Raw genomic sequence first — 26,505 nt, forward strand, 5'->3', positions numbered from 1 at the left:
AAAACACATCTGCAAGCGGCACAGCAGGGGAAAAGCAATAAAAGGAAGCTGAAAGACAAATTGAATTATTTAATAAGAATTTATGGACACATTATAATTCACATTAGTCTGTGATTCAGATATTTTTAGGCCAGCTATGAAGGACTTGCAGGCCCTGATGGCCTGCCACTGCTTTCAACATATCAATCACTGATTGGCGTTTGATTTCATCATGCAGCATTGGAAGATTTGCTGTCTGCACAAATTCGCATGATGGCGAGCTCCAAATCCTTTCTTTGATTTGTAAAAAAAAAAACGTGACAGCTGATTGACAAATTGATTTCAATCATGGACAATGGTGGAGCCCACTGAGATTGGGAGGCGGGGAGGGGTGGGGGCCGTGGATGAAGGTCGGCCTGGTAGGAGGAGGGAGGGAGGAGTTAGACTCTGCTGCACGAGCACGACTGCTGCCTTGAATGTGACAATTTGCCTCCACGGCCACGCACGCACACACGCACGCTCACGCATAGAGCATCAGGCGCAGGTGCGTGGACTCGCCCCCCACGCAGCTGAGCAAACCTCTGTTGATGACGGGACGTTGGAGCCCTTGGAGGAAGAAAAAAAAAACGCCAAACTACAGAAAGGAGGAGATAGGACAGCCTTTTTTTTAATGTTGTTTTTTTGTTTGTCCTCGCTACCCCAGTCCTCTCCTCTCCACGGGACAAAATGCACGCCGGAGTGGGAGCCTGCTCGTTTTTCTTATCCCCTTGCCAAATTAAACGGTCATCCTACTGAAATGAGGACATCATCTCAGCTGGGTTCATTGTGATTAAAAAAAAAGAGAGGTGGACGCTTTCTTCGTCTTATTCCAAAAGCGGGGATCGAAGAAAAGAAACTAATTAGGGAAATAAAAGTGGCCCGAAGGACCAAGGACACATGGAACGGGACGACACCATAAAGGCGCCCAAGAAGAAGAAGAGCATCATGGCGAAGATGTTTAAAGTTCGCAAAAGGAGGGAGATGCTATTTGTACAGGTGTGCTTCATCTGCAGTGCACTCTTAGTGGCGTGGACCATGTCGGCGATGTTAACCAAAGCAGGTGAGTGCGTGGATGACATAAACGCACACATGAGCGCACGGAGATCTGCATTCTAATCACGCATCATAACAAACGCGATACCAAAAGGGGGACGTGAATGCAACATCGCTGCATTCATCTGCATATTTTTACCGTTATTCCAAAATTGGAATGCATTCGTTTTGATTTAACCACACCGAGGTCGCCTTTTACGATTCTTCTCCGTATTGCCGCAGTGTGCTCCGTGTGGCAGCTTGCACATTTTAATTCGGAGGGGAGGCACAGGCGCGTACGCACGCCTCCTGTTTTACATGCATACACACGACGGGACCGGGAATCCGTGTGATTTGCTTTTTTTTAAACCTATTTATTTTGCAGCAGCAGCAGCATCCCATGTTACCGTGCACCGTATACTCAGCACCTCCCCCATCATACACGCACACGTATGGATGCTGATTTTTTTTTTCATCTTCAGTGTAATTGAGATGGTTAGTCATGTGTGATGCGTGTGATGTCCCTCACCCTCGACACATGACCCCCGCCCCACCCCCTTCATGTCAAAAGTCTTCTCTTTAGCCTTGTGCAAACACTGACATGCAGAGCATCCCAAAAACGCAGCATCACAGCCGTTATGTAATCCACACGCCAACCTTGGGAAATATTTTGTGTTGAGCATTCCACTAAAACAGCAGGGATCCGAGGTGAACTGGTGGACAATGGGAGTCTCCAAAGTGGTGTCGGTGTTTCATCAGTGCTCTTATTGCAAGATGTGACCTGAATTTGGAAAAAGGGGAGTGTGTGGGGGTCACACATACTATTATTTGAGAGATTATGAATACAGTCAACCGGCACTTATTGATTAGATCTTTTTTTTTTTTTGCTTTTCAAATAGAAACAAATTGCTGAAAAAAGCATTTTGCATCATCTTGCATTCTACATACCCCCCAAATAAAATGAAATGAAATAGAAGCACCTGTCTCCTCGATGTTATCATTTTGACAAAATCGTTTCCCATCTTCCTTGAATGGTGTTTTAGACAAATCCCCCATTTTCTATGACCCCGCTCCCACAAATGAGACGTACTGACAGTGACCCCATCTCACATGTAATAAATTGTTGTCAATGTTTCATTAATGTAATCCATATGTGCACTCAATGCCTTTCTCATTAAACTTGTTTTTTATTTAGTTGTTTATTTCATAATACATTTCATTTATAAGCGCCTTTCAAAACTCTCAAGGTCACTATACAGTATTTATTTATTTATATTATTGTTTTTTATGTAGAATTGTTATTTTGTGTTTGTTTGTTTGTTTTTGTATTTATTTACATATTTATTTTTACTGTTCTTTATTTATTTTGGCTGTTTACTCATTTTTATCTATTTATGTCTAACGATGAGAAGGTTTCTTCAGCCGTCATCTGTACAACACATATTTATGTCTAATTATGTATTTATTTATGTATGTATTTATTTAGTATTTTTATACGTCTGTGTAAGCTCTCAGTCGTACAGGAGTGGTCCATCGATGAGAAGGTTTCTTCAGCCGTCATCTGTACAATTTTGAAGGTTTTGGACGTTTCACCTCCTATCCAAGAGGCTTCGTCAGCGAACTAAAGTCTGATTGGTCGTATCGGCCCTATTTATATATCCCCAATGGTCAGGCATGGCGGCGCCGGACACAGCTATGATAGGTCCCTACTCTGTGTCCTTCAAAATTGTACAGATGACGGCTGAAGAAACCTTCTCATCGTTAGTATTTTTATGTATTGTTTTTTATCGCTATGGTTTTATTAATTGTGTATTTATTTATTATGTATTTATTTTTATTGTTAATAATTTATTTTTATTTATGTATTATTTTTTATGTATTCTTATATTTTTTATTTTTGTTTGTTTGTTTTAGTATGTATTTATTTTCCTATTGATTTATTTATTTACCTCTTTATTTATCTATCCATTTATTTAATCCCCTGTCGTGGGATCTGTCCGTCCGCACCCACTTAGCCTCAGTATGGGGGGCAGGTAGGTACACGTAGGAACGAAAAACTCTCCTAGCTGTAGGGCAGATCTCCGTCGAAATCCACAGAGTTTCATTAATTACATTAAAACAAGAGGCTTAAATGATTATTCTGCAATGATCTCATAACATGCGAGTGCAAAGCTCTCAACTCCAAAGGCAGCATTTGATATACACGCGCGGCAGCGCATTGCTAATGGCCTTAATCAAGTATGTCTGACCTACGTAGTCATAGCCATGGCGGGACTGTTGGAAAGAAACCTCGTGAATTGTTTATCTGCAGTTTGACCGCTATACGTGGGCCTTGGTGAGAACAGCAGAAAGCCCCCTTTGAACTCACGAGGCCTGCCATAATCAAATCTGTTTAATTGAATAGATCTTTCCAAGTAAAGGGCAATGTGGGGATTGGTGGTATGGGTGAGGAGGGGGCTGTTGGCAAGCAGGCATGTGTAAGGAAAACAAAACTTTACATCCGCCTGATTTATAGTGCTTTGTTGATTTTTCGGAATAATACAGATGGATGAGATTTGATGCTCCTCTCCTGGGTCATACACATGGAAAAAAAAAGAAAATAAACCATTCATTGGGGGTGCGCCTTGTATTCCGGTGCGCCTTACACATGGGAAAATACAATAATTTGCAGAGAGAAAATCCGGTACTTTGTATTATATTTGGAAAACTTGTTTCATTCACTGAAAGTGCGTTTTATAGTCCGGTGCGCTTTATGTATGAAAGAAGTTGGAAAATACACCATTCATTGCGGGTGTGCCTTATACTATATAATATATAATGTGGTCAGCCCTATATTGGGAAACTTTTGATATATTTATATATTATATTTGGAAAACTTGTTTCATTCATTGAAGGTGCGCATTATAGTCCGGTGCCCCTTATACAATGTATATGAAAAAAGTTTGAAAATACACCCTACATTCGGGGGTGCACCTTTTACTCCGGAATACACCGGAAAATACGGTAATTTCCTACACTCGCCAAAATGACCATCCAATGGGGTTTTCTTCAATTTCTTAAACACTTTGAAGTCCAAATGTTGCCGTTATCTTGATTTGCTCATGCCTTTCTTCCTCATTTGTGGCGAGAGAGGAATTTTGATTGCTGAGGCATCACGGTGTCATGGTGCGAGTGCCAATTATAACCGTGTCATGTGAGTGGACTTTCGCAAGCGCAATCTGCGTGACCTCACAAACCAGAAGTCTGACTGAATATCTGACTGGTTGGTTGTATTGCATGCTCTTGCGCGGCAATAATTAGGCCCTTTACGTCACCTCATATCGACTCATCATTTTGATCGCAGCAAACAGTTTTCTCATCTTCCCAGAGGCCTCGTGTCATTTGTGTGGCACAAATGATGGGCAGAAGAAAAAAAATAAAGAAAAAATTAAAACGGATCCGGGCGGGCTGCTACGATTTTTACATAAGATATTTAGGACTGCAGTGCTCGTCGTCGTTTACAGAGGCTTAAAAGCAGCGAAAAAGTGTGTGGCAGCTTCGTTTTTGATGCACTCTTGTCAGGGAAGTGGGGAGGGGCAACCACACACGACACATTTAGAGGATTAGGAATAACCATCATCGTGATTTTTTTTTTTTTAGATTCCCTCAAAACAGCAACCGTTGGTATCTTTGCGCTTACCTCAAGCCTGTTAGTGATACACCTGAGGGGCTTTCAGACATATGAGCATCGCTAAATCAGAATCTTTTAGATTAGATTAGCCTTTATTAGACTGGCAGTGGAGAATACATTTCACAGCACCAAAGTTACGAAAGGAAAGGAAAGGAAAGAAATAAGTAGAAAAACAGAGTACAGGAGCTGCTGGAGGGGCCGCCACTCTCGCCGTGCCATCTTGAAGTCAAAAGAACAAAAAATAAATAAAAAACAATGTGACAACACACAGACACAGACAGTCATTCAATTTTAAGTACTTTTTGCACCCTTTTTTGTGTCATGAAGCAGTTCTAGATGAAAGAGGAGATGATCAAAGTGTCACCAGTGAATCAAGGACGTCATGGTGGAATGTGCATGTCTGCTACAAGCTAAATGTTGAAAGAAAACACGAATTGTAGCATTCATTGATGAAATAAGATTGTCTCACATCTCTGTCCAACGTAAATCCGCTTCAATTCCAAGCCGCAAAATTACAGGCGCAAAAAAGCACAATCGCCTGAGGTGTCGAGCGATGACAGTCAAATGGCACTGATATTCCTCCCAATCAAAAACGGTGCTGGCATATTCATGCTGCCGAAAAGGCGCAACCGCTCAGCACAGTCTCCTTTTTTGATGAATGTCGTGGCCAAAATCGCTGAAAAACAATCCGGATCCGTTTCACATGACGCACAACAACACAAAATTACAAAGGAGATAACAAAAAAAAAAAGCCAGGCTTGTGAGCACAGTTGCTGACGGCTGCCTACTCGGGCGGCATCTTGGACTTGTTATTTAATTTTATTTTTTTATGTTTACTTTGCAGGCCACAGCATGACAATGGAGGGCCGTCCTGACTCGGAGCGCTGGGGGAGGCGGCTGATGGCGTCGATGGCCGAAAATGAAACGGAGACCAAGAACTGTTCCGCTCCAGGTATGGCGGCCAAAACCGTTTTGGTTCTTACATTTGTGACTGTAAAGTGTCCTTGAAAGTTTCTTCGAAATATTATTATTATTATTAGTACTGCTTTCAGACTCTCTTCAAAAGCAAACTTCATAAGCAATTACTTATGAGAATCAAATAGGCCGTAATGTGTTTTTCCAGCCTCAAAATTGCTGTGCTCAAAATTACTGGAAAACATCAGTCATGCGCAAATTGAGATGAGGGAGATAAGATCTTCAATGACAACAAAACACATTCTGTAATTGTCACTCTTTCGAAGTCCTTAAAATATTTTGACGTGGCGCAACACTTCATCTATTTTTTTCTGTTTTCGATTCAATTTGCAAAATGGTCCCACTGTTTTGCGTGTGGTAGCTTATGTTTCTATTTTGGAAGATATCGCAGTGATTCATTGCGGCCCTGTGGCATTTCTTCCACACTTAATCATCCAAACAGTGTTTTCAAGATACATGCAAGTAATTGTTTAACCAAATGGGGTGCATGTCAATTTGACGATTTGTTTTGTTTGCATATCATACAGTATGGAAGAACAGCTGGGCGTAGGCAATTTGCATGTCGCAAGCTGCCTGGCGGGGTCCCCCCAACAGGCGATTACCTAATTTCTGCTCTCATTCTGGAATTATTTCAAAAATCCCCCCTGTGCACCAGACTGAAAATATTTAGAACCCCCCCTACTCTTTTCACCGCTCTGTTGTGTCCGTGTGAGTCAGTCATATGACTCGCCTCATCTCTCAAAGAATGCCGCCATGGACACATGTGTCGCTTTGTTGCAAAACCGATTGGTCTGTTCTGACCGGTTGCCCAGCACATGACGCACTCGGATTGTTCCTCCAATTTATCATTTCACGAATGCTCCCATGTCATGTCACGTCACTCGTGGCCCATTTCCTTCAACAGGCTTGCGAGTGCTTTTGGTGCTCGGGGTCAAATTGTACGTGATGTTCAATTTGCCCTTTTCGAGATTTTCAAAACACTCCGGCCTTGACGTCATGTGCACGCCAGGCTGTAAATTGATGATTTCATCCATCCATTTTCCGTACCGCTTATTCCTCACTAGGGGTGTGTGTGTGTGTGTGTGCTGGAGCCTATCCCAGCTGTCTTCGGGCACGAGGCGGAGGACACCCTGAATTGGTTGCCAGCCAATCACAGGGCACACAGAGACAAACAAAAGTCACTCTCCCACTCACACCTAAGGACAATTTGGAGTTTTCAATCTGCCTGCCATGCATGTTTTTGGAATATGCGAGGAAACTGGAGGACCTGGAGAAAACCCACACGGGCCTGGGGAGAACATGCAAACTCCACACAGGGAGACCGGAGCGGAAAAGAGGAAACATACTGAGAACTGTTTCGAATCTCTTCGCCTGCTGCATCATCCAAACAATATGACTTCAATGGAATACTGTGTAGGATTGGATTGGATTAGCCTTTATTAGTCTCGCAGTGGAGACATTTACATTTCACAGTCGCAAAGTAATGGAAGGAAGGGGAAATGAAGAAGTAGAAAAACAAAATACAAGAGCTGCTGTAAAGGCAGCCACTCTCATAGTGCCATCTTGAAATCAAAAACAACAAAAATAAAACAAAATAACAAATCATGTGACACAACACAAAAGACACGGGCAGTCATTCAATCTTAACTTAGTCACTACCATTCCCGAATTTATTTGGGAATTGAAAATGACGTAAAGAGCCTTTCCTGAATTTGTTTTTTTTTTCTTGTTTGGGTGCCGGTAAAGCGCTGGCCATGGCCTCTGACAATTATGTTTTCCTTCTACAAGGGGGCAGCATTTCCCTTTTTCCCATGTTAGCGCTTTTTACAGCTTTAGCTGTTGTTAAAGCGCGATATAAACCAATATGTATGTATTGCATTGTATTTTAGACAGCCGCCCTCATTTCAAGCTCATCTAACTCCAGACCCATATAATTTAGGAATTAACTATTTTTTTCTGATGAAAAAAGACATTTCTTATGCTGCATTGAATGTTTATGTCGTCCTAAAACTCAATATATCTGTGGGTCATGGAATTTGAGTGACAATGACAAAAACCCTGGACCCATTTTTGCACGTCTGGCGGTGCAGATAAGCACTTTCTGCACCCTGTTTGTTGTATGAAGCAGTTCTAGATGGAGGAAAGGATTAAAGCCTTCTTTTCACCAATGGATCAAGGATATCATGGTGAAATGTGCACGTCTGCTACAACCTAAATGTTGAAAGCAAACACGAAGTTGTAGCATCCATTGACGAAAAGAGATTGTCTCACATCTCCTGTCCCATATAAATTCACTTCAATTCTTAGCTGCGACAGTTCCACATATGCTCTTTTCTTCTCCTTTCTTCTCATCGCAGTCTCCTCAAACCATGCATCCACAGTTGGACCAAACGTTGACAAATTGGGCGTATTGTAAATAGATATAGATAGATTGTAAAGTCGATAAGAATGAGAACGATCACTGGGAGTGCGTGTGTGTCATTGTGAAGGGTGTTTATATGCTGAGCGGGTTCAACTATTGAGTCTCCATTTCACCGCACTGCATAGATCACACTTGTCTTTTCTGATCGTTATTGATAGAAGCTTCACAATGTGCCGGTGCCCATTTTATGTTCGCCTTAAGTGCATTTTTATGGATGTGCTCGTTTGAATGCGATGCAGGATGACGCTTGACTCGACGGGGAAGTCTCGTCAATTTTTTAGGGATGCATAATCGCTAGATGTAGATGCATACTCGCTGGATGTACTGCGTTTTTTTTCTGCTGTTTGTTAGTTTGAACATGAGAAATTTATTTTTGGGGTATTTTTGGAAGGGCGGGGGGTCCCTTAAAACATTTGAGACAAATTCTCCATGCAACTTTATTGAGTTCAATATTGTGCTTACCTGGAAACAGGGGTTCAGAATATTCATCTCCCCATCCAGCCCATATTTGAAAACATGTCATTTCACAGCACTGCACCTTGCGGTCCAACGGTTTTAGCAATCATACGCAAACGCCACCTAACAGGACTTCATGCTTAACTACGTGCTAGCGTGCATGTTCGTGCGGAATGGCGTGCTTAAATGAACATGTGAGCACGGCTCCACATGTGACGCGAGCATGTGGATGTATTGACCCGCCAAGGAAAGAGGATAATGGTGCGTATGCGTGCGTGCTTTTGTAGTCCCCCATGCAAACACAAAAGACTGTAAAATGGCATCTGGATACACGCAAATAGCAGCAGCAGCAATTATCTAATTGGCCAATCATGACCCAGAAGAATTCTTCAGCTTTTCTTTCCGTCTCTTGAGGATATCGGTGTTGCAGTATTCCGGTTTGGTACACATAAACTAAGTTCCGAGACATTTTATTCGGCCATGGAGTTGACTATGCATGCAAGACTTTACTGCGGTGTAGAGAAGACTTGATGGAAGGCTGAGCTCGCTATTATGCAACACATTCGGTGTCTGCAGTCTTACATGATTTTGAACAAAAGAAGCACCACTGGCTGCTTTGTTTATAAGTCAGCATCGTCGCCCTGAGAACCCTTTGTCGTCTTGTGTCAAGTTAAGTCGTGGTAAATGTTAGCGCTTAATCCGATATGATCTCATCTGTGTTGACGATAATAACATTTTTTTTTCTATCAGACTTCATCCCTGACAGGCTCAACAGAGACGGCCACCACGCTCTCATCAGACTCATTAATTCATGCTAAATGGCCGAAGGTTTGACATTTTAGAAACTATGGTGACATTTTACACCATGCATCCCATTTAGCTTAATTTACTTGACGAAATGAAAACAATTATTCTATTTTTAGCTAACATAGCCTGGAAGGAAGGGGAGGGGGGCCATTTTAAGGAACTTGGATGTGAAGAAAAATGTCCTTTGCTGCGGAGTCATTTCATAAAATCTTCTTGTGAGCTGTCTGTGTGGTTTTATAATGAGCTGATAAAAGGAGCCCATAGGGGATTGCGCTGAACACACACACACACACACACACACACAAATGAGTTATTTCTTGCATAAACATCCCAGAAAGATGTCCAAACGCAGAACGTGAGGTCTATTTTTAGATTTGTGGCTTCGGACTTTTGTTTACAATTTTTATTTGGCCTTCTATTCTCATGGCGGTCTTTCGTTTTTGATTTTCCTCCTTTCTTGACATGGTTGTGCGCAGGGAAGAGAAAAAAATGGCATGGGTAATATTTGCATGGGGGATGAGTCAAACTTTCTTGCCAGACTTTGAAATATGAATTTATATTCTCCCAAGGACTTATTTTCCTTTGCAAAGTGACTTTATGCTAATGCCGTCGCAAGCCTATTTAAAGGAGTCGCTTAAGTCGACTCCGTCCTCTCGTATTGGTCTGTCCTTGAGCGGTGAAGAACGTCAGCGTGTTCGTGTCCGAGCGAGAGTCGCACGCTTGTCTGCTCAGGTGTCACCAAGGACTGAGAGGTGATCACTGCTGACATGCAAACACATCGGTGATGTAAACAGCCACTCAGCTTGTGCTATTTGTGGTGGTGAATAATCAAATTTGCAACTTCCTCCGTGTGAAAACTCACAATGGACTTCTTTGCAGGAGAAGAATGAGAAACTGGGCTGTGTCCCGACAGGCCTTATAAGAAGTTCTAGATGTCGCATGAGTAGGCAGTGCCAGCACTGTTTTTGATTTGGGAGGAATGTCATTTGACAGCTTTGGTGCATTTTTGCACCTGTAATGGGCAGCATTTTCACAGCCCCACTTTGTTCAGTGAAAAAGTAATTGCAGAGCGGCGAGGCATGTGAGGAACTGTCGCGGCTTGGAATTGAAGCGGATTTACGTGGGGCAGGAGATGTGAAACAATCATTTTGTCAATGGATGCTACAGCTTCGTGTTTGTTTTCAACATTTAGCTTATAGCAGGTGTGCACATTTCACCATGACGTCCCTGATCCACCGGTGAAAAGGATGCTTCAATCCTCAATTTCAGAGGATTGAGGGCGCAGAAGGCACAGAAAGTGTTTAAGGTTGAATGACTGTCCGTGTCTTTTGTGTTGTGTCACATTATTTATTTCGTTTTTTTATTTGAAAATGGCGCCTTGACAGTGGCTGACATTACAGCAGCCCCCGTATTTGTTTTTTTTTACTTCTTTCCTTTCCTCTTTCATCACTTTCCTTTCCTCTTACTTTCATCACTTTTGCTGCAGTAAAATATAAACGTCTCCACTGTGAGACTAACAAAGACTCATCCAATCCATCCAATCCAATCCAGTTTGAGAATATCAAACCAAATCCAGCAGGTGGACCAACTTCTCATAACAGATTTGATATTTTGAGGTTCTATTTGGGGTAATACTTACTTTGCAATTTTTTTCCCCATGATTTTTTTTCTTCCAATTTGCTTGTGAAGAACATTGACCCAGTTTCATAATATATTCCGGCCCTGAAGGACCAGCATCATGTTTCAGGGCGGTGAGGTCATGAAGGTCTGATGACCTGTCACAATGTCACAGAAGTGTTTGGGGGGGGGGGGAGATGTCGAGCGATGTCGTTGGCGGTGGACACGTGTCTTGCTGTCACGCCGCCGATTCCGTGCGATGACTGTGACATTTCCTCTCTCTCCAGCAATCCACGAGTTCCCCGATGACCTTTTCACCAACGACGAACGAAAGAGTGGTGCGATCCTTCTGCACATTGCAGCGGTAAGTCCGACAATCTTTTCAAGTTGTTTTGCACCTGCACCCATCGTGGCAAAAAAACAACTTGATAAGCCCATGTACAACTCAGTGATCAATGTTTAAAGTGGTTCAGTGAAATAATAGTGTTGTAATCATTTTAGGCAAACCACAACCTGCAGCGCTAAAAATCAAATCTACTAATGCCAGCCATAAATCGCACATGCGGCTAATGTGCAGCGTGCATGGGGCGGCGATCAAATATTAATTGTATATTCCGGAGTGTTGGAAATGAAGTCCTCCTAAATATTCATTAAGTATTGAAAGTAATTGTCAACCCGCGCGTGGTGAGTGCCATGTTGGTTTGAGTCATGATGGTGCTGAGACAAAAATAAAGATGAGTCATTTCAGTGAATGACTTCATTTATGAATCCTGTCATGTAACACCTTTGGATTGTGAACACAAGAACATCACTCGGAGAGCAAGATGATCAAAGAGACTGTGTTTGTTAAAAATAAATATTTTGGGGTTCAAATAAATGCATCGTGCAACATAGCAGTCATGATGAAAAGGTTTCTTCAGCAATCATCTGTACTTCTTTGAAGGTGTCGGACGTTTCGCTTCTCATCCAAGAGGCTTCATCAGCCATCTTATAGGCTTCCAAATGAAAAACAAAGTAATGTAGTTTATTCAATAAATTCAATAAAAATGAAGATTGTAAAGAGCAATACATTGGGGAAACTAAACAAATTCTTCAAAAAAGGCTTTATCAACATCGCAGGGATAATACTCGTGGGCCTCAATCTGCAGTACATATGCACATAAAAGCTAGAAACCACTCATTTGACGACAATGCAGTTTAAATCTTAGCGAAAGAAAATAGATGGTTTGAAAGGGGAGTAAAAGAAGCCATTTTCATAAAACAGCAAACCCTTCACTAAATCGCCGTGGTTGTGTGAGGTTTAATTTGCATTGTGCTTACAACACACTTCAGGGATAATTACCAAATATGCTTAGTTATGCTGATGAGGTGATACCAGAGCAAATGGGGGAATCAGGCCAGTCATTTACCATAATCAGTCAGGACAATAGAAGTAATCAGTGTAGCCTCTGGAAAAAGTCCACTGCTGCCCCCAACCATAGAGCAGGGACCTATCATAGACAGTAGGGATAATTATATAGGGCCAGAGCTACCAGCAAAATTTTAGTTCGCTGACAAAGCCTCTTGGATGAGAAGCGAAACATTTGAATACTTCAAAGAAATACAGATGACGGCTGAAGAAACATTTTCATCGATGGACCACTTCTGTACGACAGACCTTACAGAGACGTATAGCAGTAATGAGGAATTACAGGCTTCTTGCAAAATAGCACAACTGTGTTGGAAACCTCTTCTATTGAGCTTTTTTCATGCTTTTCTTGCACTTTATTCTTTTACTTTATGTTATCGAAAAAGTTTGAAAATACCCCATTAATTGGGGTTGCGCCCTATACACCGGAATATACGTTTTTTTTTTTTTTTTAAACTTGATTACTTCCGGGTTGAGTTTTTACTTTGTTACTTCCGGGTGGAGTGAACGCTGGCGGGTGTGGCTGCCGCTGCTCACCCGCAGATAAAGAATATCCTGTGACTGTAAAGTGTCCTTGAGAGTTTTGAAAGGCGCTTATAAATGAAATGTATTATTATTATTATTATAAGCGCTATATAAATCAGGATGTATTATATTGCATTGAGTCCCTTGAGCTCAGCTTTGCTTTTGCTGTGCCTGCGCTGCCCCCTGTGCATAACATAGAGCACAGCAGCACAAACAGGCCTCTTCTCATGCCTGATCTATAATTTATAAATTCAACCTCAGCTACCGAAATAGGCAAGCCTGATCCCACCGCAACCCCTCAAGCCCCCACGGGAGCGTGAGCACGAAAACCTTCCCTCTGCGCCTTTCCTGTTTGGAAAAAGGGACACATTGATAAAGCGCGTGTCATGCTTTTATTCTCCCAGCGATGGCATCCAAACATGTGGATACAGTATTTTCCGGTGTATAAGGTGCACCGGAGTATAAAGGACAACCCCAATGAATGATATATTTTCAAACTTGTTCCATATATAAGGCGCACCTTCAATGAATGAAAAATATTTTCCAAATATAATATATAAATATATAAACGATTTCCAATTATAAGGCACAACCCATAAGGCGCTACAATAGAGGCTGTTACGCACTACTTCTTCTAGAGTCGGTGGCTGCTGACAGTAGTTGCAAGCCTTGTTGCTGTTTAATATTACTTCACATATAAGACGCACCTGCATTTAAGGTGCAGGGCCATCTTTTGAAGAAAATCAAGGCTTTTGGGTGCACCTTATAAACGGGAAAATACAGTACTTTTCTGGTAAATTCCTGCCGATGGACTTTGTGTAAATAAGTGTTTCATTGACAGCTTGCTCAGCGCCTATTTGCAACAAAGTGGCATTACTGGAAAAATAACAATCTGCGTGGACATTTATTTACAGAATGAGGCTCATTTTCTTCTTCGTCTTGATGAGCTCACTCATGATTCATGTTTTAACCCGGTTAGCAAGGTGTTTTCATACCTGGCTGCAGCAATACTTCCTGGCCTGATATTTTGTGTATTTTATAAAAAACAGCTTGTGACCAACATCCAACACCCAATGTAAATGCAAAATTGCGCTATTTGCCCCAAACGTGGCAACATTATTTGTTTTTTTAAATGTATTTATTTACGTACGCGTTTGTGTACGTGTTTATGTATGGTTTGTTTGTTTATCATGTATCTAGCTACCTAGCTAGCTATCTGAAACTGAATGAAATCCTATTCTTGAAATGTCCTTGAATTTGAATTTCACTGCCTGTGACCGCAGACCCTCTACATGTTCCTGGCACTTGCCATCACATGTGACGAGTATTTCGTCACATCACTGGAGAAGATATGTGAGGTAATTTGAGGGGCATTTAGGGGTGTATTTATTGCAAGGCTGCCACTTAAATCAAGTCACCATATGGGCTCTTTTCATGCAGAAACTCGATCTGAGCGAAGACGTTGCCGGCGCCACCTTCATGGCAGCTGGCAGCTCTGCGCCTGAGCTTTTTGCTTCAGTCATCGGTAGACGCACACACACAAGCACACGGTCAGTGTCACCAGTGATCCTGATAGACATCCTTCTTGCGTGCAGGTGTCTTCATCACCCACGGAGACGTAGGGGTAGGGACCATTGTTGGCTCGGCGGTCTTCAACGTCCTTTGCATTATTGGAGTGTGCGGCATCTTCGCTGGTCAGGTGTGTGTCCACAATCATTTACATTTTGGAAATACATACTCATTGTTCACGGATTTGTGCCCTCTTAAGATCGTGATGGATGTTTGATTTTAAATAAATGAAACATCTCTGATTGATTGATGAAAAGGTTTCTTCAGCCGTCATCTGTACTTCTTTGAAGGTGTCGGACCTTTCGCTCCTCATCCGAAAAGCTTCGTCAATGAACGCAAATTTTGCTGGTAGCTCTGTCCTTATAGATCAGAATCATCTTTAACAAGTATTTAGAACACACAAGGACTCCACTTCTAGACATTAGGGATATATCTATATTAGGGATATATTTATATATATATAGGGCCAGCAAAATTTTAGTTTACTGACGAAGCTTTTCGGATGAGGAACGAAACATCCGACACCTTCAAAGAAGTACAGATGACGGCTGAAAAAACCTTTTCATCGATGGACCACTCCTGTACGACAGAGAGCGCACACAGACATGTCTGATTGATGGTATACATATTGTATATTCTGTGTACCTCGTAGGTGGTGATGCTGACTTGGTGGGCAGTTTTTCGGGATTCCTTTTACTATATCCTGTCTGTCGTTGCTCTTATTGCAGTAAGTTGGATTCATCCACAATATTGTTGTTACATTCTGCAACTTTTAATGTTTTTTTCCATGTTACATGTTGCAGTTCATCTATGACGAGAAGATTGTGTGGTAAGTCAAATGACACAACCTCAATGTGTGCCTATTTATCGAGAATTATGTGGTTTTATGTGCAGGGATTGCTCATTTTGGCCTAGGCTCCGCAAAAATCTTTGCCGTTTGATATGTACAATGAATAATTGGTTATAGGTTAGCGTGGGGTCACCAGCTTGATTATTATTGATCATTTTCCATATCAAACAGCGAACGTTTTCTTTTAATTCATTTTTTCAGGCAAACTCTTCAAAAGAACCTGCCTCAGCAGTCTGTGCTACCTCAAATCGTGATGAGGGTGCATGGGGTAGCAGATAAATATTCATTACTTGATCTTTTTATTCCCCCTTTTTTATTAAGTTCCTTTTTCTTTATCCTGATCTCCAAATATGGGAGGAATTTGATAAGAAATGTTCTGCGCTTCTACTCCCCGTCTAAAAAAATGCCTGCAATCGTTTAATTAGTTCACACAGAGGCTGTAGTCCTTTTTTATCCAGTAATTGCTGATTTCAGCCTTTCCAACCTTAGTGCAAAGTTCTTATTCAGTGCACCTCTGCTGCTTCAAAATACTTCTGCATGATACATATATATACATATAAAAAAACTATGGAACTAAAGTTCTTGAAATGGATGTATACCTGGTTTTAAAATCTGTTGGAGACAGATTTAGATTTTTCGAACTACTTTGCTTGAGGTTACCGTAGGTGGTTGAAACTTGTGGCTATTCTAAACTGTTATTTTTGTATTTTTAGGTGGGAGAGTTTAGTGCTGGTGGTTATGTATGCTGGATACATTCTGGTCATGAAGTAAGTGAAGTTTTCAGGCTCTCGGGCAACATTTAAACCTTTGACTGCAAAGCGCTATACCATCTTATGTTAATCGATGATAGAATTAATTCAACTGAATTCAATCTTAAAATATAGACTGAGCTATATGTGTGTGTGTGTGATTGCATGCAAAGGAGCAAGCCATGGTGTGTGTGACTGTCAGGGTCCAGCCAGTAATCTCTGTTGGGCGCTCAGCAGCGGAGGCGACGGCCCGCTCGCTCTTACTGCCACCACAGGCTTAATCATCCGCTCCATGCAACCCTACGGAGCACCGGCTTAACCGGATCATTCCTCTCTCCTTCTTCATTCTGTAGTTTACTGAGATAGGGATGCTGTCATGTGACACTCCCCACCTAAAATATCCACAGGCCATTTTAGGTTGTTTCGTTTAAAATGGAGGTTGCTTGGAGGCATTTCTTCTAGACTCAGAAGCGCATTTTTTTCCATGTTCTGCGCACACACACCTGACCAGCAATGATTCCGCTCACTCCGATAACCCCCACATGAATAAACAGCTTTGTTTCCAACTCGAACATGACACAGCAACAAAAAAAAAACATGTGCAATGTTGCAAAATGTAATTTTTGTGAGAGAATAATTCACACCGTTTGCACTTATTATAATTTTTCAAAGAGGAAATGACAAAGGGGCCACTGACTCTGTTCACAAGATCCACTTGAAGTATGCCAGGAAGATTCCATGACAAAATGGCCTAAAAGATGTATTTTAATTCCAAATGACCAGTTTTCGCCTTCAGTCATCCCTGGAGTCCAATGCACATTCCTTCATTTGGGTTTTAAATACAGTCGCGTTTGTGACACCAACCCTGGAATATTTCTGACTCACCTTGTACAGTACATCCTCAGACATTTAATTTTCATTGCCCGTTTCATCTTCATAAAGTGCAGCGCTTGGCAATGAAAGGTTCAGGTTTTGCAAAGTAACGGATCCGTCACAAGAGTCTCACATCTGCCAAAGCTCATCAATTTTTATGCGCGGCACTTTTTGAATGGCATTTTGCCTAATTCACGCGGCGGGAAACAACTTTATTTCCTTTCTTTTATTTAGCCGTGGGCATGGTTCATCAATTTGATTTTCAAGACTCATTGTGGTGAAACCGTAGAGGGGAGTGGCTCATGTTCATGACACATTCAAACGGCTTTGCAGGAATATGTCACGAGCGGCGTGATGAATAGGGACTGATTTCAAGCACAGCATGTGTCTGGTCATGGCCGTTCTGGTTCAAACTGAAGAACAGCAAAGAATCAGAAAGCCACTTGAATGAAAGGGTGAGAAACAACAAAGAAGGCTGTGAAACCAAAGCCAAATGGATTCCCGTGGCATTACAAGCCTTTTTGGAGGACATTAAGTTCAGTTTAGCCGGACATGACCAACCACAGAGCGGCTTTTGTGCTCTGTCGTGTTCTCAAACTTGCTTTGTCATTGTCATACTTAGATCGATTTACTGACATGCCATGCAACAAATATCCCCAAGCTCACGTGGGTTTAAAAGAATGTAATTACAGATCCTGGACATTTTATTTATGAGTACAGTTGTCAAAAAATCACTAACGGTGCAATAAAAGTGTCCGCTGACCGATCCTTGTGCGCCCCCTCTCACTAGATTCAATTCCAGCATGCAGGCTTTCTTCATGGGGAGCTCCAAGAAGAATGTAGCCAACGGCAATGCGGCCACCAGCAGTGAGATGGAGGATGGTAATGCGCCTTTTTATTGGGATGACGACCCGTCAGTGCCCTTGCTGGCGAAAGGTAAGGTTAATCAGACAGGCGGGGGAAATAGGTGGTCAAATCTGGCCTGATGGTATGTCCATTCTTGAAGAAATGCGACTTTCTTTGTAAAACCTCCATGGGAGGTCATGTGGCTTTTGATCCCACCTCTTGTTCTGCTCAATTTGCTTCACTATTGCTTCATTCCCTCAACTGAGGGAGACTAATTCTCTATCAAGATTGACATACTTTAACTTGCTGTGATCTCAATGAACTGTATTGTATTAACCACTATTAACTAATTCACTCCAGTGCCAGGGTTTTTGTCATTTTCATTCAAATTCCAGGACCCACAGAATATTGAGTTTTAGGACTACATGAACATTTAAAGGACAACCGACACCATTTTTTGTTTCCTAACTGACATCAGAAAAACGTTTTATAGCTTCTAAAATACCCAAAAATTACTTAGTGTCCCAAAACTGCCACAAAATGAGCTCGGAACTGGGGAGATTCAGAAAGTCCCGCCCCCTTGTTTGTGATGTCACGCTATCGTCATCAACTCGAAAACAAGACTTCACGAATATTCAACGCGCATCTTTAAAATATAGCTATATGTGGTGGAATCTTTGTAAAATGTGCTCAGTAGAAATCATTTGCAGTGATTTTACGAATTATGGACGCAACTTGGCCGGAGCTGTTGGTTGTCCTTTAATTCAGCGCTAGAAACCTTACACTCCATTTTTTCATCAGAAAAAAATAGTTAATTCCTAAATTAAATGAGTCTGCAGTTATCTGAGGTTGAAATAGGGGGCAGTTGTACAAAATGCTGCCCTTTTGTGGGAGGGAAAAATCATTGCCAGAGGTCTTTATCGGCACCCCCCCAGGAAAAGCCAAAACCCAAACAAATTCATCAGTGGCGCTTCACATCATGCGTTTTAATTCCCGAATAATTGTGGGAATGAGAGTTAATCGAATGTTTGTGAATGACCCACAGCCCATATTTGTTTTCAACTCTGAAGTTTTTTTTTCCAATTAGATGCTAACATGTGGGTGAGAATGATGTCCGAAGTCACACAGTGTGGGAAGAAAAAGGTAAAGCAGAGGCACAATCCGCCGTTGGTACTGTTTGGTACAACTCGCCGCCCAGGTACACATTCCGATGGCAATTATTTTTTTTAAGTGTCATCTGGGAATGGTGAGTCCGCAATGTTGCTCAGTCAAGGTTCACTTCTTATAAGATTGAATGACAGTTACGGCTGCTAAAAGCAATTCAAAAAGTTAGCGAGTAGGCTAACGTTGCAAAGTCAAGTGGAGCTCGAATCAATTTAGCCTGGGATTACATTTTTTTGTCTGCAACTTTCTTGAAAAAAAACATAATAACATGCATTATTCTTTTGAGCCACTTTTCTTAGTTCTTCACTAATATCTGTTTTTACTGACTGAGCTAACCCGCCGCCTGTCTGTTTAGCCTTACTAAACTTGCTATTGCTTGTTGTCAGCGATGCTGTACCACTTTGTTTGTTTTATCATACTACTTTTCCACTGCTGCTCTCTTGGCACACTCCCAACTGAAGTGGTAATGATTTTAAGAAATGTTTTACGTGCTCAATATCAGTGGCGGGCCATGGATTTCATCACTAGGCCTTCAGTAGTGCTACCTCTGAATCAATCCTGACTGAAAAACGTGTGGTGTGATTTACTACAAGTCCACTAGAGGGTACCATTAGTCAGGAAATAACTGACCGACCTTTCTTAATGATGTCCATATTTTATGGGAAAGATACGTCTTGAAAATGGCTTTAACAGTATATCTGCAACCAAATCAATTTATTCTCCTCCTTCAGCCATTGTGCTGCTATTAAATCAACACAATATATTGACTTATGCAGATTGCTCCCGATAGTGTGCTAGCTCTGGCCAGTATGCTCTTGTCACTAGCGGCTTGTGATCAGAGCAGTTTGACGTTGACCAGTCCCTTCAAAAAGGCGTTGGTATCCTTTTGGGTTGGCAACTCGAAATCTGATTGGTTAGAGTATGATCGACACATTTAATGCAGGTCCCGCAGTACTGATTGTGAAGGCATCAGGTAGATTTCTGACCTTGGTAACAAATGATGGCTGAAATGTGATTGGTTAAATGCTTAAATACAAAAACGCACATCTGGAAGCAGCACAACAGGGGAAAAGCAATGAACGGAAGCTGAAAGGCAATTTATTTAATAAGAGTTACTTGACAAAATATAATTAACATCAGTCCGCAATTCAGATATTTTTAGGCCAGCAGAGAAGACTTTGCAGGCCTTGACGGTCCGCCACTGCTTCATATATTTGCCTTCTGGCATACATAAGTCCAAATGACACTGAAATTGGCAGTTTAATTCATCATCATCATCAGTGGGTATGGGTCAGGTATCCGGTTATGACTCCAATGTACACAAACGCTGTCCTTCAATTGAGGTTGTCTGTAACGTCTTCACCCCGCGTCTCCAGTCAAGCCCACAAAGGCTTACAGTCGTGGCTCAGTAGTGATGGTGGACGAGATCATGAACGCCAGCCCGTCCAAATTCCGCTTCCCTGAAGCGGGCCTGCGGGTCATGGTCACCAGTCACTTTGGACCTAAGACCCGCCTACGCATGGCGAGCCGTCTCATCATCACAGAGGTACACATGGGTGTTGTAGTGGACCGCTTTGTAATGCGTGGATGCTGTGTGCCTGGGATTTAGCGTCTCTCTTCTGAAAGCGCCAGAAGTTGGTCCAGGCAGCCAACGGCATGGAGACGCAAGTGATTGATGGCAAGACGGACATGGAGAATGGGAACGTACCAGAGGACAAACTCACCGAGGAGGAGCAGGAGGAAAGCGGCATCTCCCCTTTTGGTCTTCCAAGTACGTCATCATGAACGCGAACGACTGAAAGCATTGAAGACTCAAATTGTATGCTTTGTGCAGAGGGCTGTGGCAACAAAATAAAGTGGCTAATCTCATGGCCGCTGCTCCTGTTGTTGTTCTTCACTGTCCCGAACTGCGGCAAGCCGCGTTGGGAAAGATGCTTCATGCTCTCCTTTATCCTCTCAACCATCTGGATCGCGGTCTTCTCTTATCTGATGGTCTGGATGGTAAGATTTGGAACTCCGTGTCTCTTCAAACTCTCCATATATGAACTGTTGAGCACAAATTGGTGTCAATCACGATTCAGATCATCATTTTACTGCATAACAATTTGTTCGGTCGCTGATATTGCATAAATCCATTGTCAGACAGTCTTAAACCAGGTTTATCCTTGACCCATTTACCACCATTTCTCTTCCTGCTATTAAAAAAAGACCAACACTCAGTCTGTTAGTTTAATGTTGCGTAAAAGAATTGAATTGGATTGGATAAGCCTTTATTAGTCTCACATTAGAGAAATCTGTTTCACAGCAGCAAAGTGATGAAAGGAAAGGAAGAAGTAGAAAAACAAAATACAGGATCTACCGTAAAGGTGGCCACTGTCAAGTCACCATCTTGAAGTCAACAGAACAACAAAAAACAAAAAAAACAAAATACGACAACACAAAGAAAGTCATTCAATCTTAATCACTTTCTGCACCCATAGTTGTATGAAACAGTTCTAGATGAAAGAAGAGAGGATCAAAACATCCTTTTCACCAGTGGATCAGGGATGTTGTGGTGGAAGGTGCATATCTGCCAGAAGCTACATGTTAAAAGCAAACACGAAGCTGTAGCATCCATAAATGAAAAGAGACACATTTTCTGTCCCACGTAAATCCGCTTCAATTCCAAGCCGCGACAGATCCATACGCATCGGCGCTCTGCGCTGAGGCTCCTTTCGTCTCATTGCCGGCTCATCAAGCCATGCATCCATCCAAAACGCAGACTATCCATGAGCACCGACCTTTCCGCCGAACAAAGGTGGGTTATGGAAAATGGTAAACAAAGGTACAAAAAAGCATGATTGCCCCTGAGCTGTCCAACCATGACAGTCAAATGGCGCCAACCACTTGACAGGAAGACTAAAATATATACAGTAAAGTCCGAAAAAATATTGATATAACCGGGACTATCCGACTGTTTGCATGATTTTCTCAGTGCGTGCATAGAAGATCTATAACCGGGACTATCGATATATCCGATATCGATATAACGAAACTTTACTGTATTAAAAACACTTTTTTTTCTTGACCTAGATATGCATGTCACATCGCCCGAAAATAATCAGAAACATAACGTGTACGCATTTGGAGGGAGGTTGTACATTAGTCTAGAATATGTTGCAAAGAGTTCCTGCCATCTTTCCAGGTGACCATCATTGGCTACACTCTGGGAATCCCTGACGTCATCATGGGTATCACCTTCCTGGCAGCAGGCACCAGCGTCCCCGATTGCATCGCCAGTCTCATCGTGGCTCGTCAAGGTCGACCCCATAGCCCATTGCGTCAAATTTAATAATGCTCATAACTGTTCTTGTGTCCACAATTGTGATATGCGTTTCAGGCTTGGGAGACATGGCTGTGTCCAACACTATTGGGAGCAATGTGTTTGACATCTTGGTGGGCCTGGGCGTCCCCTGGGCGCTCCAAACAATGTGTGTTAACTACGGATCGGAGGTACTGCTTGCCCGTTTCTTTCATTTACTCAGTTTTGCACCACCACGACTGTTTGATGGACTTTGAGTTGTCAGTTGTTTTGTTTCAGAATCATTTTAATTGGCCAAGTATGTAGAACACACAAGGAATTTTTTTCCAGTAGCACACGCTGCACTAGTATAATAAAAAAAAAATTGCCACGAGGCACTATACAGGTAACATCCAACTTACACCCGGCTCGACTTGCGACCACCCGTACTTACGACCACGACCTCCAGACCCTATTTTTCAAAAATTTAATTATACGCCTGGCACTACAATGTGCTAGCAGGCCGGCATTGCGTACAACAATTTTGGCCAGCCAGCCAGCATCTCACTCTCGCACAGCAATCAACCGTGTGATGGCACCAGAGTGGGGATATTGCAGTCATTTAGCCTCCGAGTCTCTATTCAACATTTTGAATGGATTTTGACTTACGACCGTTTGGTCGGAACGGAACTTGGTCATAAGTCGGATGTTACCTGTATAGTTATATTTGAGTTATTGTTTAGAGAGTTAATGCCTTGGGGGAAGAACCTTTTTAAATGTCTGATGGATTTGGTGCACATAGATCGGTATCGCCTGCCTGAGGATAGTCGCTGGAAAAGTTTTTTTTCCGCGCCCTTGTTTTGATTCTTGCAATTTGTAAGTCCTCTAGAGTGGGTAGGGCGGTGCTAATGATTTTTTCCACCATCCCAACTGTACGTTGAAGTCAGATTTTGTCCATTTTTGTGGCGGCCCCGAACATAACTGTGATCGAAGAACACAGGATTGATTCGATGACAGCCGCGTAGAAATGTCATAGCACCTCATGTGGCAAGCCATGCTTCTTTAGGAAGTACATCTTTTTTTGCAGGTGATGATCAACAGTCGAGGACTTGTGTATTCGGTGGTGCTTCTTCTGGGATCTGTGGCCCTCACTGTGAGTGTTTTTTTGGAAGCCAAATTGGAAATTCTGTAGGGGGTTATAAACAAGCAGAGAATGTTGATGAATTACTGTAAATGTTCATTTTCTTACCTCCAACAGGTATTGGGCATTCACCTGAACAAATGGCGTCTGGATCTGAAGCTAGGACTATATGTTCTGATCCTGTACGCCGTCTTCCTCTGCTTCTCGGTCATGATCGAATACAATGTCTTCACTTTTGTCAACTTGCCCATGTGCTTTGAGGATTAACACACAATCCAGCATCAGCAACCGGACACCAAAACAATCCTCACCGCTTAGTGGACCTATCTGTTTTTTTTCCCCCCCCCCTACCCACATGATCTGTGTAGTTCCAAGTGTGTCCACGGGATGCCACTGTTGAATCATTTTGCATGGCATCGGATCGACGTCTACATAGTGCCAGTCCTTGATACTCATTTTGAGGATTGCCCCATTTGCAGGACCATTTCATCCAATCCATTTAGCAAGCCTTTAGCTGTCTGGCGTGGGGGGCTCCAGAATGGTGCCCCCCCCCCCTCACTGTCGTCACTCTTTCATGTTGACAAAATCCTGACAAGGTTTACACAGAACTCCAGGACCCAAAGATAAAAAGCACACACTTTTTTGCGCGCTTCACCGCCCCAAGACAACGGTTTTGTCCTTGGCAGCTTCCCTCCTCCAGCTACCAACTCGACACAAGGAACTACTGACTCTATCCCCCAATGACCGCCTGCAAACTTTGATCACCTCACTTAATTAGAAAAAAAGCAAAAACAACCAAAAAAAGTTTTTCAAGACTGTTTGGGAGTCATCAGTGAAAACAGAATTTTTTTATTTGTGACTGTACAACATGATTTGTTTTTGTATTTTTTGGGAGGGCGGTCAAAAATCCCTTTGTGAAAGACAGTGGGAAAGCATGTTGCAACCCACTGGAAACTACTTTTTACGCCAATGACTTCATGTGGAGATTTGAACACTCGCTGCGTTCACTCAAATCATCATTTTTCAGATCAGTGGGATTGATTTTGATTTTTTTTTTGCCATCAACTTTTAAGACAAAGGAAACTTTCTAGATGCTGACTGTCTGCTCAACCACCCCCCTGGTCAGTAAAGGGGAGTGGGTGCCAACCACAGCCACCAGTGATCAGGGACAGCTCTTTAGTACGAGGGGGTGGGGGGGATATGAGTTGTATGTAGATACTGCACTTTAAACAGCCATCTTCTCATTCTGAATCAACTAGTGCTTCCTTTGGGTGAGTGTGTATGCGTGTGTGTGTGTGTGAGAGTGAGACTAGGATGAGCACATCCGCCTCTTTTTCACAGTGCATGCTGGGATGTTAAATGCAGTGTATCCCGTTCCTCCGTCAAGCACAGCGTAAAGGCTGCTTGTGTCCATCAGGCATCTCCATGGCAACCGCCTGGTCCAGTTTTCAAAAAGAGTAAATAAATAAATCGGCAGCTACAGTGCAATTTGTTGCAAAATTGCAAATGAAGAGCTGTAAAGAATTATGACAAAAACTGGTGGGGAGGGGGGTGATATTTCTGTGCCACATATGTCGGCCGGCACTTGTATATGCAATCTCAATGTCATGATTTGTGTGTGCGTGCGTGACACGGGGGCCCCTGCCAAGTCGCCATGATGATGTTGTCCGTTTAGTACTCGATGTGTGAGCTCACAGGTGTGCTTTTTCATTCGTCTTTTTTTAAAATTAATTTATTTTTGTGATTGCTGTCGAACTGAGCCAAAGGATGGTCCAAAAAGAAGCAACGTGATGGATCAGTGATGTGTTTTTGTTTGGACAATGTCACTTTTTGAGGACCTGGACTAGTAGAGAGCACTTGGGGACAAAGTGAGTTGCACCCGCCCCTCCTTGAAGATGCTCGTTTATTTCTTTGCTTGATGGAGGTGACCACACAGGGCCTATATGTAGATACACCTTCTTATCTGGAAACTGCGTCGTACTTGTTTGGAGTCCAAATGTGCATTTTTCCCCTTTCTGCTTTGTGTGTGTCTTGGTTGCCAGGTTGGAGTTTTGTCCTCCTTGTTGATGAGCTTGCGTTTGTTTGCAAGTTTTTTTTTTTGAGGAGGAAGATGGTGAAAGGCCGGATTATTTGATGCAGTGTACAAAACTATCACGCACATGCCGTAGAAAAATGAGAACACGAGAGGACTCGTGTGTATTTCGTTCATTGAATGCGACCTGATGCACTGTGAGCTCAATGTGATGTGGGAGTTGTCAACAATATCTGATGATCAGAAAAATTCTATGTAAAGTTAGTTACTATTAAAAAAAAAACAACATACTATATAACTTACATGAATGTATTGTCTTGCTATACTGGACATATCCAACCAATGCATTTTATTGTAAAGCAATAATGTGAAGAAAAAATAAAATGGCAAAATCATTCCTGAATGTTTCCCTCAGTGTTTTTTGCATCACTCGTGAAATTCAAGTCATTCCAAGCTGCTTTGACACACAAAAAAATATTTATTTATTTTTCCAGGCCTGAGTTTGTTTGCAAAGTTTCGAACGACAAAAAGAGCTTTTCTTTGCGAACATCACATTGCCAGGCAAAAAGAATAAAAAAAAAAGCTTTCAATAACAATTCATCTCAAACATCTTCAGATGAAGTAGCCCAAGTTTGAAAAGAAAGTGAATTGTTGCCATGGAGTTTCAAAATATGACTTGTGTAAAGCAAGACTAAAAGTGGGAGAGGCTGTCCATCATAGCTTTTAGTTTAGCTAGCGTCCGTCTGTCGCCCACCTCCTCCAGAGAGTCCAGCGAGCAGCATAGGACAGAACTGGCCCTCTTGACAAGGCGCTCCAGTCTTTTCCTGTCCCGGGTGGTGATGCTGCCTGACCAGCAGACAATTCCATAGTGGATGGCTGAAGCCACCACAGAGTCATAGAAAGTCTTTAGGAGTGACCCCTGAACCCTAAAAGACCTCAGTTTCCTGAGTAGGAGGAGGCGACTCTGTCCCTTTTTGATTAAGGCATCCATGTTTGTAGTCCAGTTTATTGTTGAGAGTAACACCCACACTTGATTAGGTCAATTACCATGTTCTGCACACCCTCTCAATG

General features: G+C 42.3%; 1 protein-coding gene across 3 annotated transcripts; it reads left to right on the plus strand.

The window, feature by feature from the left end:
- The first annotated feature begins 436 nt into the window (after positions 1-436).
- On the plus strand, positions 437-25,831 carry slc24a4b (solute carrier family 24 member 4b). 3 transcript variants are annotated; one of them, XM_089021432.1, is made up of 17 exons: positions 437-1,078; positions 5,565-5,672; positions 11,285-11,361; positions 14,214-14,288; positions 14,371-14,455; positions 14,526-14,629; positions 15,152-15,226; positions 15,303-15,328; positions 16,063-16,116; positions 17,762-17,907; positions 20,358-20,527; positions 20,614-20,752; positions 20,816-20,982; positions 22,166-22,280; positions 22,361-22,473; positions 23,349-23,414; positions 23,520-25,831. In XM_089021432.1, the coding sequence occupies exons 1-17, from the start codon at positions 916-918 to the stop codon at positions 23,667-23,669; spliced, it is 1,833 nt and encodes a 610-aa protein (XP_088877558.1). In that variant the 5' UTR covers positions 437-915; the 3' UTR covers positions 23,670-25,831. The 3 variants fall into 3 exon arrangements, with proteins under 3 accessions (XP_088877558.1, XP_088877557.1, XP_088877559.1); XM_089021431.1 differs by having other exon boundaries at positions 439-1,078; positions 20,608-20,752; XM_089021433.1 differs by having other exon boundaries at positions 440-1,078; positions 17,762-17,853; positions 20,608-20,752.
- The last annotated feature ends 674 nt before the right edge of the window (positions 25,832-26,505 follow it).

This window comes from Hippocampus bargibanti, linkage group LG19 (assembly GCF_051943395.1).
Source record: "Hippocampus bargibanti isolate YZ-2025 linkage group LG19, ASM5194339v1, whole genome shotgun sequence".
Lineage (NCBI taxonomy): Eukaryota > Metazoa > Chordata > Actinopteri > Syngnathiformes > Syngnathidae > Hippocampus > Hippocampus bargibanti.

Coding starts and splice junctions, on each gene's coding strand:
- slc24a4b (XM_089021431.1), top strand. CDS start 916: ATGGAACGGGACGACACCATAAAGGCGCCCAAGAAGAAGAAGAGCATC. Junction 15,329..16,062: donor TATGACGAGAAGATTGTGTG/GTAAGTCAAATG, acceptor TTGTATTTTTAG/GTGGGAGAGTTTAGTGCTGG. Junction 23,415..23,519: donor TGGGATCTGTGGCCCTCACT/GTGAGTGTTTTT, acceptor TACCTCCAACAG/GTATTGGGCATTCACCTGAA.